This window comes from Vipera ursinii (genome assembly GCF_947247035.1).
Source record: "Vipera ursinii genome assembly, chromosome: 4".
Classification (NCBI taxonomy): Eukaryota; Metazoa; Chordata; class Lepidosauria; order Squamata; family Viperidae; genus Vipera; species Vipera ursinii.
In genome coordinates this window covers 12,791,983-12,810,125 of record NC_139514.1, presented here as the reverse complement: position 1 = coordinate 12,810,125, position 18,143 = coordinate 12,791,983, and the positions used below count along the sequence as shown (strand labels likewise).

Below are 18,143 nucleotides of genomic sequence, written 5' to 3'. Positions count from 1 at the left end.
TATTTAAATGAGTGGTTCTTGCATGCTCTAAATATTTCTTCAGTGGTCCGTAATTTCATAAAATATGACATCCACTGCCCTCGAGAAAATGCTGTTTTATTCTCTTAACAATTGAATTTCTGTGCTGTGCTTCATCTAAATGTCCTGCAGCAACTTCAAAACCTACATATATTTTAAGAAACCACTACAATGCAGAATAAAAATAGTTGGGGGTGCAGGGACTGCAAAATGTTTGCCTTCTATGTTCACACATCTTACAGGAGGAAAACTGTATGGGGCTGTTCTAGAAGTCTTTTGCAAATCCTGGGACTTCCACAGAATTTACTTGATCAATCAATTATTAATTTATTAATTAAATTTATTTCCCCCCCCCCACCTCACCGCAGGGTGACTGTGGGTGGCTTACAATGTCCCTTTTTGCATTGCTGGTGCTAATTTTGCACAAAAGGCCATTCCTTTCTGCACAAAACACAGTGAATTTGGGTTTGGTAATTCTTCATCCTGAAGACTAAGAAAAAAAATCCTTATTTTGGGTCCTGCATCATCTCAGCTAAGGGACTAAGAAAGGTATTGTTAATGTTTCTGCAGGAGAAGAGGGGTATCTTTCAAGCTACCATTCGTAAATACCCATATATTTCAATAAATCCTTAATTCTTTGAACCTGTTTGGTAGACTTCAGATGCAATATTGCTTTAAGTCAGTGTTGACTGCTGGAGATTGCCTGGACAAGTCCCTGAGGTTTTCTTGACAAGACTTTGGAAGTGGCTTTGCCATTGCCTTCTTCCTAGGGCTGAGGATGGAGGGACTGGCCCAGGGTCAGCCAGCTCGCTTCATGCCTAATACAAGTCTAGAACTGATGGTTTTCTTCTTTCTACCCTGGTATCTTAACCACTACACTAAGCTGGTGCTCTCTCATGTCATTTAGAAAACGGTTACAGCGGCTTGTTCTCTCACACCTTGGAGACAGGGCAATTGTGAAGGACACAGGCATTATGGTTGATTTATTGTTGGTATTTTGTTCTTCTGGCTGGTTGGGTTTTAATACATATACTGTCTTTTTATTTGTAACCCACCCACAGACAGACTTTGGAACCAGAAAGCAGAAAACTACAAACTGGCGGAAAGAATACAGTATAGGATACCAAAATATACATAGCAGCAATACATGAACAGTATCTAGCACTTCACATACATTATTTGGCTCAATGCAGTAAGTAATCCTGGGTATTTGCTCAATACTCTCCTCACCTACTCTATTCTTTTGGGGTGAGGAGCTGAACTTGATGCAGGCAATTGTAGTGAGCCTCCTAAGAGGCAAGTGGCATGACACATGCCATGATGTCATCATGCGAATTGCATTAATTATCCAAGTAACATCATTTGTACGATGACATCATGGCAAGTGTGACCTCATGGTGGCTTCTTACCAGAGATCCACGGCAATTGTCCGTGATCAAGCCCAAGGTGATTTGTTGGGCTTAGCATCTTACAAGACCCCAGCCACTGTAATCTGAAAACCATACTTTAGGGGCTTAGTCTGTTGTATGAAACAAGGTAATTGTGGCTTATTCAATTAATCAGTTAAAACAACGAGAAGCTTTCCACAATGTGTGAATCCCATTTATGTCCAATGTGAGATGAAGGACTAAATGAAGGACTAAGTCAATCTCTTTGCACTTCGTTTTAGAAATGCATTTTCTCTTCAGCAAACTTTAGTTGATGGGTTCCTAAAATACTGCCCTAATTTACCAACCCTGTTACTTGCCTTGAAGATAATGAAGCAAGCATAATGTACAGATCATGAGTATTAGTAGCCATGGCTCAGTAACTGGGGTGTTAAGCAGATGGCCTTCTCTCTAATCACACTTCTATTTTAAGCAGCATTAAATTTGGGGTCACTGAATTCAAACTTCTATCATTGTACTAAGGTAAATTTGGCCTACAAAACCATTACAATCTTTGAAAAACCATTCGCACCCCCAGGAAAATCCTTTCCATATTCTAAAACTCGACTGTCTCCATCCCAATGTCCTCCAGAGGAGTTGAATTACAACATCCAAAATTTCTACCTAGCACAGTGGAGGATTATTCTGGTTGAAAGTGACGGCAACTGCAATCCAGCACAACTAGAGGTTGTTGGGTTATCCAGAGAGCCAAAAGTTTTGGACAACCACTGCTTGCTAAGAACAATGCAATATTCACATTTTAAATGTTTTAGTCAACAGGACCTCAGATCCAGTGTGTTCCATGTTTTTCAAAAGGCTGGACACAAGCTAGGAAGCCAATAAGTTCAACAGCTCCACAAGTTCAACGTTTTACAATAAGTGCAATTTTAATTCGCCATTAAATTCCCATTTCAGGTTTACGTAGCTCACCCATGTTACCAGAACATCGGTTCATCACTGGAAATGTCACCACAATAAATACATATAAGAGTAGCTGAAGATAAGCAATATAGAGGACAAGTATTGCTTTGGAAGATAAATCTCTGGAGTCATTCTTAAAAAACAGTCGTGGGAAGAAGCTTCTTAGCTACGACAGACACAACATGGTTTAGGCCCTTCACCAAGCTTGTGGTAGCATCAATGGCCAATAAGAATAAGCCCCCAATGCCTGAAGCAATATCTTTGAGCACACCTGGAATGGCACCCAGAGTGTAAAAAGGGAAAGACAAAATATCCAGGATCAGATTAACGGGCACGCTAAGAATCCTGTAGGTTACCATGAGAACATTGTAGATGTTTTTTGCAATACCATTCAAGATGCTGACACCCACTTGGGCCAGACAGATAAAGATATCCAGCAGGGCGGTGGTTATCCCTTTGACGAAGGTGCACACTCCGCTGAAAATCTTCTGGACAATGCACTTGAGCAAACACCACACACACTTCACAAGTTGGCAAACCAGATAGCAAATGAACTGAAGCAGTTTCAAGATAGAGCTAACGATGAAATGAAAAAAATTCTTCAGAAAGCCACTCTGCTCCTTGGGGGTCTGGGTGTGCTTATGTTGAGCGGGCTTTTTCACACAGGTTGGTTTCTTCGCTTGGACTTCCTTCACCGAGCTCAACACCGTCTCCAATTTCTTGGGATCCTGTCGGTCGTGGCCACAGCGGTTCTTAAAGAGCTCGGTTCCTGCAGGAAGCTTCTTCTCCAGAGCGTCTACCGTTAGGTCTTCCAGACGACTCTCGGCATCGGCCTCTTTAATAAATCCCACCGACCAGGACTCGGCACCACTGTCACAGCAAGCTGCCAGCCAGACAAACTTGGGGACTGCGATTTTGTCCTTTGCCTTGAGAGAGGAAGGCATCGCTCCTGAGAGGAGATGGAGATCTTTCCCATTTTGACAGTGAGGGGCCAACGCGTGGCTGACGAGCTGCTCAACTTCCCAGTGCCAAAGGTCCTGCAAAGGAGGGGAGAGCGGCACTGTGTTGGTCAGCGTGTGGGTGGCAACGCGGTGATCGCCCTTGTGAAGAGAGCTGGGGTTTAGGCGCCCCCTCTCATAGCCGGAGTCTACATAATCTGCCGTGAGGGCCTGGTTTTTACCCAGATGTTCCACTGACTCTGCAAGCTCAGCTTCCGGCATCATTTCCGCCTGATTATTCCCAGGGTCATCAATCTGAAAAAAGGAATAAGAGCAATTGCTGAATTCACAACTCATGTTTGTAATCTGAGCCATTTCCTGTAAGGTACTAATGCACCCACTAAGGCCAATAAATGGTTGGAAGGAATATTTTGGAAATCTGCAATGATGATGCTACCAAAGTGGGTAATGAAACATCTTAGAGCCAGTGTGGTTCAAAGATTAAGGCGCCAAGCTAGAAACCAGGAGACTGTGAGTTCTAGTCCTGGTTTAGGCATGAAAGTTGGCTGGGGTGACTTGGGCCCAATCACCAGGAGACTGTGAGTTCTAGTCCTGACTTAGGCATCAAAACCAGGCGAGTGACTTTGGGCCAGTCACTCTCTTTCTCAGCCCAACTCACCTCACAGGGTTGTTGTTGTAGGGAAAACAGGAGGAGGGGGAGGAAGGTTTAAGCATATTTGCTGCCTTGAGTTATTTATAAAATTAATAAAGGCAGGATATAAAAATAAATAAACCTGCAAGCAAACAGCAGAGCTTAAAGAGCATCACAAAACTCCATAATTTTGGAAAATAACAAATCATTTCCAACATTTTGGTGATGGTTGTTTTAAGACAATCCTGGTATTGTCCTTTTAAATTTGGCAGATTGCTTTTTTTATAACAAAGCCTATGTCCAGAGTTAAGAGCTTGAAATTATGCATAATTTTAAATGTTCAAAAAAGGCAAATTGCAAACATACACTGCAATTGTTGAAATCTAGAACTAACAGCTAGCAATGGCGACAACTGAAATTTCTGATTTTATATTTGTTTTGGTACTATTTATGGGTTGTGGAGCAATAAATTCATGGGCCTCTTGGCAAAAAGAATGCTGGAAAGATTTTGAGGCAACCCCAAGAGAGCTTAGTATATACTTACGATGTTATTTTTAAAGGTCAGGCTAATAATCTCATGACATAGTTTATAGATGATTAATATAACCATGATTTATGGAATTAATCCAGAAGGAGGCTGGCTTTGTACATGCAGAAACCTTACATTGATTGCTTCTTCAGTCATGAAGATATATAAACCACCTGGATCAGCCTTACACAGAGACCTGTCTTCCTGTTTCAGATTTTTGCAGCCTCGTGTTATGAGCCACTTCTTCTGACTCCTACTCCATAGTCAGAAGAGTTTACCTTCTGTAACAGGGTTTTATGCCAATTTCTGATTCACAGAGTCTAACATTCCTTCTCCAAAGCAAGAATGAGTTCTATGCCTTTGGTAACATCCCGAACATTCCTCAACTTTTGTGAATCAGAAGCACGTAGTCAGAAGAGTTTACATTCTGTCACATTCCAGGATACCTCAAGTAAAAAGCCTAGAAGTCTTTACCACTCCAGGCAGGATAACATTAAACAAAAATGGAAATTCCCACCTCAGTCTTGGGAAATTAATAGTGACTACGGGTTAGGAGGCTGAGCTTGTCGATCAGATGGTCAGCAGTTTGGCGGGTCGAATCCCGAGTGCCGCATAACAAAGTGAGTGCCTGTTACTCGTCCCAGCTTCTGCCAACCTAGCAGTTCGAAAGCACGTAAAAATACAAGTAGAAAAATAGGGACCACTACGGTGGGAAGGTAACAGCGCTCCGTGCGCCTTTGGCGTCTAGTCATGCCGGCCACATGACCGTGGAGACGTCCTTGGACAAGCGCTGGCTCTTCGGCTTTGAAATGGAGATGAACACCGGCCCCTAGAGTTGGAAACGACTAGCACGCATGTGCGGGGGAACCTTTACCTTTACATAATTCAGGAATGTGTTGGCCACTGATAGCTCAGTTGTATTCCATTAAATTAGGTAAAGGTAAAGGGCTAGGTGAGGAACTCTGGGAGTTGAAGTCCACATGTCTTAAAGTTGCCAAGTTTGAAGACCCCTGCATTAAATAAACAAGAGTAGAGTTTTATTTCCACAAAGATATGCTCACTGGTATGGGGGATTTTGCATACAACCACCAACTATGATTTCAAAACCATTGCTAGAACAGGTAACTGTCGCAGTTCTCACCAATCTGACAAGTCTGGTTTCTGATGGCTTGTCTCTAATCAACGGCCTTCTGCACCTGCCTAGAAGCCACCTGTCTATTGACATGACCTTCACTTAAGACCACAACTCAGCGCAACATTTCTGCTGCTAAGTGAGCTTTGCCCCATATTTTATGACCTTCCTCGCCACAATTGTTAAGTGAAACTGCGGTTGTTAAATTAGTAACGTAGTTCTTAAGTGACTCTGGCTTCCCTATTGACTTTGCTTGTCTTAGAAGGTGACAAAAGGCGATCACACGACCACGGGACACGGCAACCGTCATAAATGTGAATCAGTTGCCAAGCATCCAAATTTTGATCATGTGACCATGGGGATGCTGCAACGGTTGTAAATGTGAAAAACGGTCAGGTCACTTTTAAATTTATTATTAGGTAAAATACAAGTAGAAACTAAAGGGAAGAAAGTTTTTTTAAAAAAGGAAGAGAGGTGCAGAAAGAAAAGGAGGAGAAAAGTTCTGACTTCCTACTTTTTTCATTGCCGCAGAAGACAGAAAAAGTTACAATCCTCGGTCTTTTGGTTCATATTTCTAAAAGTTTCAAGCCAAACAACAAAGTCATTCTAATTCTCACAACCTAAAGTCAATTTTTTGTGTTTTTTTTTTCCAATTTTGAGTACAAAGTCCAGAAGTGGTTCCCAAAAGGAACAAAACTAAACAGATTATCTTTAATTAGAATAGTCAATTTTGACATCTCCAATTCAATTCAAATGCCACAAAGCAGTACTCCCTCTTAAAAGATACCCATAAGTTGCATGGTTGTCTCCAACTCTCACTTGGGAAGAGACAAGACAATGTGCCTGAAATCGGCTTGGCGGATGTAGTATCCGTCTTGATAGATGTTCTCTCATTTTCACAGAAATGCATCTCACCACATAGATTACTTGAATACAGAGAAGAGCAACAAAGGTGATTAAGGGGCTGGAGGCTAAAACATATAAGGAACGGCTGCTGGAATTGGGTGTGTCTAGTAGTTTAATGAAGAAAAGGACGAGGAGGGACATGATAGCAGTCTTCCAATATTTCAAGGTCTGCCACAAAGAAGAGGGAGTCAAGCTATTCTCCAAAGCGCCCGAAGGCAGGACAAGAAGCAATGGATGGTAACTAATCCAAGGAGAGAAGCAACCTAGAACTAAGGAGAAACTTCCTGACAGTCAGAACAATTAACCAGTGGAACAACCTGCCTCCAGAAGCTGTGAATGCTCCAATACCGGAAGTCTTTAAGAAGAGACTGGATAGCCATTTGTCCGAAATGGTATAGGGTTTCCTGCCTGAGCAGGGGGTTGGACTAGATGACCTCCAAGGTCCCTTCCAACTTTACTACTACTACTACTACTACTACTACTACTACTATTATTATTTCTCCACCAGTTGCCTAGGTTCTATATGGAGATGGGAAAGGATCAAAGATTATTTATCTTCCATTCAACCATTCCTCTTTAAATTGAACCGATCATTTTTCACATAGAAATGAACAGAAAGCTGGTCTTTGAGATTACTCTCAACAAGTCCCATCTTCATCACCACTGCTGCTCCTTCTGTTGCTATTGTTTCCCCCAGATCAACCAAAACTCAGCTGAATATATAACAAAAAGTGATGCACCGCTGTTTTCCTTCCAAATCAGTGGGGATCTCCAGCCACTCACGCAAACAACGCTACACTGATACAACAGATAAAGAGTTAAGCCCAAAATGAGGGTTGCACTTTTGGGGTTAAGTGTCACACATTGAGTGTATCATTTCAACTGGTTGTGCCTAAATGTTGTCAGTAGCAGTCAACTATTGTGCAACATTGCTGAGTGCAATTGTTTCACACATTCATCTGCGCATGTATTTTTAATGTGAGTTATGAACTACTGCCTGGAGTTTGTCTATGACATGATGCCCTATTCAGTTTCAACTTACAAGCTATTTGTTCAAAGTTACTACAGCAATGAAAAAAGTGACTTACAGCTGACCCTTGCACTTATGACCGTCACACCATCCCTGTGGTCACATGATCAAAATCAGGCACTTGGTAATCAGGATATATTTATGAAAGTTGCAACATCCAGGTGTTACATGATCTCCATTTACAACATTCCCTGCCAAGCAAAATCAGTAGGGAAGCTGGATTCGCTGAATGACGTGATTCACTTAACGACTACAGTGATTCATTTAACAACCATGGCAAAAAACATTGTTAAAACAACTGTTCTTGCTTGGCAACAGGAATTCTTGTCTCAACTGTGGCCATAAAGAGAAGAGGACTACCTGTATTTGAGTAGCTTTTGATTTTGCAAAATGCCCAAATCTAGACAAGTGAGTTAGGCCTATGCCGTTATGTGAGTCAGGCATTTTTCTGTTTCTCCCAGGCCGAATGAAAAAGAAGCAGTGCAACAGAGCACAAAAGAGCTCGACCACTGAAAATATGCTACAGAAATAGTAACAAATCTTTCCCCTGAGGCATGTTGCTGAAAGATATCTTGCTACCCAACATTATCTCTTCCAGACGCCCTTCCCCTCCTAACTACTGGGTGGCATGTCCTACAGCCAGACAGGGCAATTAAAAACTCGATACAACCAGACAATACAATCAATAAAAAACTCTATTCATACATTTTTAAGCTTGAAGAGAATGAATCTAATTCTTACTAGGATTCTTAGTATCACACAATTTAGCCTGCTGGCTAACGTGAGGCTGGATTCAGTGCATTGTACAAATCCAAGAAATGAGTTAATTTAGTAAACTGTTGCATGAAGGAGGCCTACTGCGACCCCTGTGCATTCTTCTATCCAAGCTAGACCAGCAATAACTGTAAAGTGCAGCCTGGGGATGATGGATGCTTTAGTCCAATTATCTAGAATGGGGGAAGGAGGCTACTGTAGACATGGCCCTGCCTCACTGAGGTCACAGGGGAACTCGGATGAAATATTAATTTGTCGCTTAATGTTTCGCCACCTCAGAATGGTGATGCTCTCCTGGGCCGCAGTCTGAAACCCAAACACCCCGCCTATTGTCACGTCCCGTCAGGAAAAACATACACATGCTGGCTTCGGCAGCACGTATACTAAAATTGGAAAGCTACCGGAAAAGCATACGCAGCTAAGGCAGTGAACATAGCACGGCATCAGCTGGTTCTCCAAACAGGCTTCTCCTGAGACTATTTCGCTCCCTGGACACACAATGCTCGCCTTTCAAGTGCCCTGTTGTCAGCCAACTGAGTCGTCACAATGGGATATGTTTGTTGAAGGGACTCCCCCAGTCGCCTTTTCCCTTCCCTATTCATCTTGCAGTCAAATATCCTTCTGTTTTGAGAAGACGCTTGTTTGCAGACCGCCACGGCCAGGGCAGAGGTTGGTACAATCCTGGCCTCTTTCAGAGGAAACATGGGAACAAACAGTGGGAACCAACGGCTTATCAGGTCCTTAGAGAGATCATAGATAGCCTGAGAAACTTCAGGGAGGAAAATAAGCATACATGCCCTCTGCTTTCTTCTCAATAGAATGGATAATAGTAGGCAGGACAGTACCGGGGGAGAACGTCATGGTCCATCATGAAAATACTACCAGATTCCACCAGTTTTGTTAACCTTAAAAATGATGGGGATTACGTCAGAAGCTTCTGCAGCCAGTTTGAGTGTTCTGGGATAGGGACAAACAAAACAAAACGAGATTTTATTTTAACTTTACAGCAAAGAGATATCTCTTAATTACGGCACCGGCATGGGATTATCCCAAGAAAATGGCACCCATGGAAAGCTGGGCTTACATTCATAGCAATGACAACTCAGATCCTGACAAAAGCACCCTCTCTGGATTTGTATCGATGGGGAACACCAATTGTTAGGCAGCATTATCCTTTGTTACAATCCAGAGGTCCCCAACCTTTTGGGCACCAGGGACCGGTTCCGTGGAGAGAGGTTTTTCCGCAGACCGGAGACTGTGTGGTTTTTTTTGTGCTGCCTGCATCCCACGAATGGGACTTGTGCTTGTTTGTGCAGACCAGCTGCTGGCATGCCATGGCCCAGTCCTGGTCCACAGCCCAGGGGTTGGGGACCCCTGTTACAATCCATTCCATGCAACACTTTCCTTTAAAAAGGTAAAAGTTTCCCGTCTATCCAATCATGCCTGACTCTAGGAGGCGGTGCTAATCTCTGTTTCTCAGCTGAGGGAGCCAGCGTTGTCCAAAGATGCTTCCATGGTCGTGTGGCAGGCATGACTATTTGCTGAGGTACACTGAACGCCGTAGCAAAGTGGTACCTATTTATCTACTTGCATGTGCTTTCAAACTGCCAAGCTGGCAGGAGCTTTCTGTTAAATACTCTCTGACACTAACAAAATAAACAGGTAGCACATTTTGTTAAGTGTCAGAAATGCCCCCAGGTTTGACCTCATCTTGCACAAAAATCCCTTCCAGGGGTCTCTTGATCTTATCCTAGTTACTCCACCACTCTGCCCAATGATCTCCTACCCAGTTTCTTTAGGCCAGGCTGGTCGTAAACAAAATTCTTATCCCCTTGGCTGATGGAGCATGTCTACAGTCATAGCGCTATCACTATCACCACCTGTCTCCTCTCCCTAGATAGTGGGGGCCCAGATACAGACCCAACAATCCCACCTCCGTGTTGCCAAGGATTAGGGATATGGACTGAAGACCAAAAGTAAGCCCTACCTGCCTAAAATAATTGCTCTCCATTGCAATCCAGGAAAGTGTTTATAATTAAGTCTTTAAAGGAGTTGCTAATTGCACTGTTAAATTAACATCTGGCAAGCCCTCAGCGGTGAAGTCAAAGTGGAAAAGAGGCCAGCTTGCTACTAAAAGAGGCACCTCGTGTGTAAAACTTCCAAGCGGTGGCTTCCCTGGGTAAAATAAAAGTCTCAAATGGCAACAAAATGAGACAATCTTGGAATTGTTCTGGGAGACCTTAAGATGCCTAAACAGTCCTAAAACAAGTTGAATTCCAAGGTCAGATTCAACACAAGCAGCGTCTCATATGCCTCCGGAAAAGTTTTCATCAAAAGGAATGGTCAGCCTCTCTCCCTCAAATCTGACAGTTTTTAGCATGTGGCATATAGACAATACTAAGGGACGCGGTGGCTCAGTGGGTTAGGATGCTGAGCTTGTCGATCAGAAGGTCGGCAGTTTGGTGGGCCGAATCCCGAGTGCCGCGTAGCAGAGTGAGCGCCTGTTACTCGTCCCAGCTTCTGCCAACCTAGCAGTTTGAAAGCATGTCAAAATGCAAGTAGAAAAATAGGGACCACTACGGTGGGAAGATAACAGCGTTCTGTGCGCCTTTGGCGTCTAGTCATGCCGGCCACGTAACCATGGAGACGTCCTTGGACAAGCGCTGGCTCTTCGGCTTTGAAACTGAGATGAGCACCGGCCCCTAGAGTTGGAAACGACTAGCACACATGTGCGGGGGAACCTTTACCTTTATATAGACAATATCTCGGCCAAGTTAACCAGCACTACGTGGGAGGGAGAAGCAGAAATGTTAAGTTCTGTGCCAAAACCAGTGGCTGAAGTTGGGAAACATGGAAAGAAGGAGAAGAGGATGACCAGCGGCAAAGTGGACAGACTGAGTTACAATGGTGATGGGTGCACCCTTGAAAGACCAGGTTAGGGACAGATCACCATGGCGAAAACCTATTTAGTTGGTCACTAAGAGTCTGCACCAACTTGATGGCACATAATCAATCGATCCTTAGCCAGAGGTTATCTGGGCATTGGATTAAAACTACCATCACCTTGCCAAGGTCAAACCCTGAAGGGAATCATGTTTGGGGAAATCTGAACATCAGATTCATTCTTCCTCAATCCCTTTGCCTTCCCCAAACTGACAGTGCACACCCATTTTATGCCTTGCTTTTGCTCAAGGGGAGCAACTGGATCTAGCCTGTTCCATTTTTGGAATGCAACAGACCCGCTCCCTCACCTGCATACCTGTTTTTAAAAGAGATGATTAGCAAATTAAATTAAATTAAAGCCCTAATAAGCAGGCATATACATAGAATGAAGGCTACTGCTAAGCTTGTAAGCCACCCTGAGTCTTCGGAGAAGGGCGGGGATATAAATGGAATTAAAATGAATAAAATAAATAAATAAAATTGCAGAAAAGGATTAGCACTGAATTTCCTAATGTTCCCTTCCCATTTCCTTTCCTACTAAGTCAAGCACCTGCATGCAGAAACATTCAGTCCTGTCAGCCTTATCAGGTAGATCAGATAGAAAACACAGCAGCTAATTCTACTTTGTTGTAAAACAATAATAAAAGTTTGCAAGTCTGAAGGTACAATTCTCCTGCAGTCTCCTTTACAATCTAAGAAACTAGGCAGGTTTTTTTTTGTTTTTTTGAATCTTTTGCCCTTTCCATTTCACAGCTATGGGCTATGCCGTCTCTTATCTGACCATTCCTTAGTCAGCATCTCTCTGTTCAGCCTCCCATGGTCTTTCCCACATACCATTATGGATACTTCTGTAGTGACTCCATTGATACAGCTTCTTCTGGATTATGGCCAGATACTGGATACGAGCTTTCTTTTCAAGGAAACTTTGTAACTCATTATATTTATGCTTAGGGACATAAAACTATAGATTCTACATTGGGAGATGGGTATGAGACGTGCAAAGTGAATGCTCTCGAAGCTAAATCTGTATTTCAAAAAAGACTTCAAGCGTGCATCAAATGATTAAAATAATCCCACCAATTAAAAGTAACAGCTATTGATTTATATTTTTTAGGGCCTTCAAATCAATGTTCTCCTGCCAAGAGCCGAGACAAGTCTCTTTCACTTTTCTTGGCAAGATTTCACAACTGCTTGCCTTCATCCTAGATTTGAGAGAGAGACTTGCCCAAGGTCACCCACTGGCTTTCTGCCTAGTATAGGACTAGAATCCACGGTCTCTCAGTCTCTGTTCTGATGAGTTAGGATTTCTTTTTAATTAAGGCAGAAAGAATGACACTTTTGTCGTCCTTTCAGAATTCTAGAATGGATGTTATCTTGTTATTTGAAATCCCCAATAAATTGTTTTTAAAAGTGAACAAAACTTAAAATAATAAGTGTTAGGCATATGGTGTTAGCCTGCAATGTTGGGTTGAAAATATATTAACCATAATGCTATGTCTTTAAGAAGTTAATTGGCCAATGGGTGTGTAAGTGTTCTCATGGCCATAAGAGGAAGCTAGGAACGTAGCTTCTCTCTCTCTCTCTCTCTCTGAATTCACTGCTCTCTACTATTACTGTTTTTGCTCTGCTGTTGGTTTACTACTGTTGTAAACCTGAACTGTGTATTGACCTCTGGACCGGTAAGAAGACTTTGTATTTTTGATTACTTCTTGGACTGTTGCTATTGTGAATGACTCGGACTGTTTATTTTTTGACTGTGCATTTTTGTTTTTACACCACCTAAAAAGTAAACTACTTTTTGCTTTTACAACTCAGTGTACTCCTGTGTGTGACTCTTACTGCTCTCAGTACCCTTCCTTGTCTGTGCAACTCTTTGGTAGCACAAGGAGACCTCTGCACAACAAATTCCTTAACAATAAGTTCCTTCCATGGTTTTTAACCTAACGGCTCTTTCCCTTCCCTCCCCTCCCCCCTCTTTCTCTATGTTTGTCCTTATAACAGTACTTACTGCAGTACATATTATATGAGCTTTCCTTAATTAAATTTGCTAAGCAATCAGTCTCTGTGCAGTAAGCAAACTTATGGGATGGATGTGACCTCCTAAAATATTAACTGTGCATTTAATAGGATTCCACATAGCCATTCAGCCATTTGATAGTGGTAAAATGCCAAAGGCACGTCAAACGCTATAAATGACATTTTAAAAGTATACAGTATACAATTAGGACACCTAAATTGAATGTGTGTCTACAGAATATATAATAATATATAGTAATAGTATATAATAATAGTATATAGTATATAATAGTATATATAGTATATAGTATATAATAATATATAATATATATAATATATAATATAATATATAATGCAATAATAATCTCTGTAAAAAGCACCAAGCTGCTTTTCAAACCACAGATTGGCCAGGCTGCTGGTATAGGAAGGAAAAGTCTTCTCTGGAGATTGTTGCAAATATACAGAATGAATGAAAAGCACATGTGTGTTCACATAGAATCATATGACCTGAAGGTGTCGCAAAGGTTTCTTCCCTTAGCACAGTTCACAGCCTCATGTTTTTGGTCAACAGAGGAGCCCCTTGCCCACCCATCCCCTTATAATAGATTAGACTGCATCAGCTTTTGCCAGCCTGTTAACCCTCCAGGTGTGACGGATTTTTTTCCCCCAACTCCCAACAAGGCCCACACAGCGATGATGCCAATTTATGGGAACGGACCGATTTATAAGGGACCCACACCTCGGAGAAGGGCCATCAAGGCAAACCAAAAAGGAGTAGCAGCTTGGTGGTTTGGTGGATGAGTTCACTGAGGAACGGGGTGGGTGGGTGGGTGGGTGGGCTTGCTTTGGTTGAAAGGAGGCAGGGGTGGGGGACCTTCCCCAGCAGCCTGACTTGCAGCTCTCCTCCTAAGCGGCCGGTAAACACGACTTTGCATGCAAAGGGTTTAAGAGCCGGATTCCCGAGCGATCTCTTGTCAGACCAAACGCAACCCCTCTTTTCCTTCTCGGCATCCCCCCACAAACCCCCCCGTCAACTCCCATCTTCTCCAGAACTGCGCAATTCCTGCAAGGGCTCTTTGCAGAAAGGCAGGCAAGATCTGGACTTGGGGGGGGGGGGCGGGGGAAAGCAGGGGATTGCACCGCCTGCCTCCTGATCCAGTGGATCTCCTCTCGCAACCCGAGTGGGACATCCCACGACAGCTGCGTGCCTTCTCCACGGAAAAAGCTCTTCCTTTCGCCCTCGGCCACCCACCCCACCCCACCCCCGCCTCCCATTCCCGGCCCGTTCCGGCCGCCGAGAGCCTCCTCCTCCTCCTCCTCCTCTTCTTCCTCCTCCTCCTCCTCCTCACCTGCGGCTCCACCAGCCACCTCTCCTCCTCCTCCTCTTCCTCCTCCTCCTGCCCGGCGGGGGCTCCCTCTTCCGCGTACCGGAACGCGGCGAAAAGCGGCACCTTCTCCCGCCTGCTGTACAGGGTGGCGAAGCGCGGCTGGCCGCGGAACGTCTGGCAGATCTTGGCCACCTGCTCGGCCGGGAAGCCCGCGGGAGGAGCCCGCTGGTAGAAGAAGACGTCGCACTCGGCGAAGCCCGCCGGCTCGTCGCTCACCACCCGGCCTTCCGTCGAGGCGGCCCAGGCCAGCAGGGCCAAGAGGCAGGCGGGGAAGGCGGCTCTCATCTCGGCGCCGGGGCTCGGCGAAGCCTTGCCCGGGAGAGGAGGGGAAAAACGGCCGCGCGCTGAGACGCAGAGAGAGCGAGAGCGAGCGAGCGAGCGAGAGGGAGACGGAGAAGCTCCGGCGATCCTGGCCGGAGGGCTGCGGAGCTTGCTGTGAGCCGCGGAGCCTCCGAGCGGGCCGTGATATAGGAAAGGGCGCCCACTTGCCAGCCGCCGCGCCTCCTCCAGCCCGAGCGCGCGCGCGCGCGCGCGGCCTCGCCTTGCACGTGAGGACCGGGGCTGACTCACGGGCGGGACGGCGCTCTGCACGCGCTCCGCGGCCTCGCGCTTCTCCTGGCGAGCGCCCCCCTCCCCTTTTTCTTTTTCTCCCCCTCTCCCTCTCCCTCTCCTCCCTCTCTTTCTCTCTCTCTTTCTCTCCTTCTCTTTCTTTCGGTCTTGTCGGTCTGTCCCTCTCCCGCCCGCGCTTTTCTTCCCGTCTGCTCTACGTCACGGGGCTCAGCCTGACTTTTTGGCTCCTGGCCATCGCTGGTCGTCAGAACGGGAGGAGGAGGAAGGAGTGAGAGAGAGAGAGAGAGAGAGAAGGCGGGGAATGCTGCAATGCGGTCGGGATTTATTTATTTATTTTTATTTTAATGCCATTTATATCCCGCCCTTCTCCGAAGGACTCAGGGCGGCTTACAAGCTTAGCAGTAGCCTTCATTCTATGTATATGCCTGCTTGTTAGGGCTTTCACACACACACACCCCCAAGCGGCATTATTTTTTTTTTAATTTTAATTTTAACTGGGTTTTAATTTTCTCAGGGTTTTATTTAATCTTTTTTTTAATTTGTTTTAACGTTTGTATTGACTTTCTTTTAAATGCCCTGTAAACCGCCCTGAGTCCTTCGGGAAAGGGCGGTAAATAAATAAATAAATAAATAAATAAATAAATAAATAAATAAATAAATAAATAAGTAAGTAAGTCAGGGAGAGGGTTTTTTTTGTTTTCTTTCTTTCTTTTTTTCTGAGGAGTCGGCCAATCGACGCTCCCTGCGGCGCAGCGACCGCGGGCTCGCCGGCCAGCCCAGGGAAATCGTGCCCGCTTTCACACAACCCGGCCGTTTGGTCGTTTGTATGAACGGCCCTTCGACTCCCCCCGGATTGAAGTTTTGCCGTGATGGCGGTGCGGTCGGTTTGCGTTGCTTTTAAGGATCTTCACGCGTTCAGCCTTCGAGTGTCAGACTGAACGTGTGTGACCCGAGCACTGTTGGCCCGCAAGACACAGCTGATGGCGGACGACGACGGGGCTGAAATGGGACCCAGCCAGTTGTATTTTGTGATTAATCGTGGTTCAATAAATCAAAACAGAAGGAGTTAAGAAAAAAATGGAATCCACGATGAGACAACCGGAATGACTAGAGATAGAAAAGGAATAATGACATTGATGTGATTATTATCTGTAGAGATATTAGAAAACCTTTGTACTCCATCGTCGTTCACTAAAATAACAAGAATTGTTTATTACCTTAAGGCTGGCAAAAGGGAACAAGATGGGAAAAAGGAAATCAAGTAAAGTTATTATGTGGATTACAGGTTATAGAAATCAACTGTTAGTGAATGTGTCTTAAACGTAAACCCAGACAACACACTGTTTACCGAATATTAAGGTAATTATGTTAAAAAAAAATAATAAAACATATTTTTTTATAAAAAAAAGAAAAAGAAAATTGAATCCATGGATCTTTGAAGGATTTTGTCACAAAGATCCTGGAACTTAAAGCCTCAAATTCACAAGAGATTCTGACGACAAGAGTCCTCCAGATCCCTAAAAACGATCCACAGGCAGCAATAGAGTCAGTAAGGGTCTTGGCAGAGAAGGGTCATCATCAGTGTCTGTCTATGGAGATTCTCAGTCCTCCAGGTCATAGTTATCCCAAAGATGCTTTTTTTCACCTTGTTTTTTCTTTGAAGACGTTTCGCTTCTCATCCAAGAAGCTTCTTCAGCTTTTCCATTCCCCGCCATCCAGAGCTGAAGAAGCTTCTTGAATGAGAAGCGAAATGCCTTCAAAGAAAAAACAAGAAAGTCCAGTTGCCTCGTGAAAAAAGCATCTTTGGGACAACCATCTGTATGTTCTTCTGTAGAACCTCTACGTTGGGCACCATTAGTACCTACATTTAATCTCTAATTGGAAGCAGCAACTCCATTCTAAGTGAAGGAGTTGTTAAGCAAAACTTCACATAACCACCCCACAATGACAGCAGTCTTTAAGCTAATCTTCTGAGGTTGTTAAGCATGACATCATGTGACGGTGACTCGTGACCTCCAGCTGGCTTCCCCATTGACTTGGCTTGCCGGAAACCAGCTGAGAAGGTTGCAAATGGTGATCATGCAACCATGGGACTCTGTGACCGTCATAAATATGTGACGGTTGCCAAGTACCTGAATTGTGATCCCATGACTGCAGGTATGCTCCAAACAGTCGTAAGTGTAAGGATTGGTTGAAAGTCACTTTTTTCAGCATCATTATAACTTAGTTGCCAAACAAATGGTTGTTAAGTGAGAACTAAATTGAAAATAAAACCCCCTATTGTATGTCTTAATGCTGCCTTTCCGAAACTGATATTCTTGAGATCCTTAAGGCAGAATAGCCAATGTCAGTACCTTGGAGAAGGCAATTGTGAAACTTTTGTGAACTGTAATAGTGGAACCATCCTGGAATTCAGTGTGCAGTTTGATAGCTCTGCTTTAAAGAAAATGTTGCATAACTGGACAAAAATGCAGGAAAGAGTAGCCCAAATTATCTGTCATTCGGGTTGAAGGAAAGTACAGCATTTGGAGTTTTAGCTTAGAAAACAAGAAAAGGGGGTTGGCAGAATTGATTAAATGATGCATTGTGGGGATTAGGTTGATGTTTGAACAGAGATCGTTCTTAGAAACTCATCCTTCTTCCTCATCCTTGAAGAGAAACAGAGTTTTTAGAAATAGCATAATGACTATCACCAGCCTGGATGGCTTTTAAGGGCAACCAGATTGATGTTGTAAATCATCTTCCAGTGATTCTAAATCAAGGAAAAGAAATATATGCAATGCTTTTATTGCACTGGAAACAAAATACTTAGAATGCACTAAAAGCAAAGTATTTTGTGCATGAGTTCAAAATATACATCTGCTTATTACCTTATAGCAGGTGCCGGTGAAAAGAAATG

General features: G+C 43.9%; 1 protein-coding gene across 1 annotated transcript; it reads right to left on the bottom strand.

Annotated features, from left to right (window-relative positions):
• Window positions 1–982: 982 nt before the first annotated feature.
• On the bottom strand, window positions 983–15,470 carry ENDOD1 (endonuclease domain containing 1). Its single transcript, XM_083362833.1, has 2 exons — window positions 14,636–15,470; window positions 983–3,619 (listed from the first exon to the last, which is right to left on the bottom strand). Exons 1-2 carry the CDS (start codon window positions 14,957–14,959, stop codon window positions 2,501–2,503), a joined length of 1,443 nt encoding a protein of 480 aa, XP_083218959.1. The 5' UTR covers window positions 14,960–15,470; the 3' UTR covers window positions 983–2,500.
• Window positions 15,471–18,143: the final 2,673 nt, after the last annotated feature.

Coding starts and splice junctions, on each gene's coding strand:
- ENDOD1 (XM_083362833.1), bottom strand. CDS start 14,959: ATGAGAGCCGCCTTCCCCGCCTGCCTCTTGGCCCTGCTGGCCTGGGCC. Junction 3,620..14,635: donor GGTGGCTGGTGGAGCCGCAG/GTGAGGAGGAGG, acceptor TCCTTTTTTCAG/ATTGATGACCCTGGGAATAA.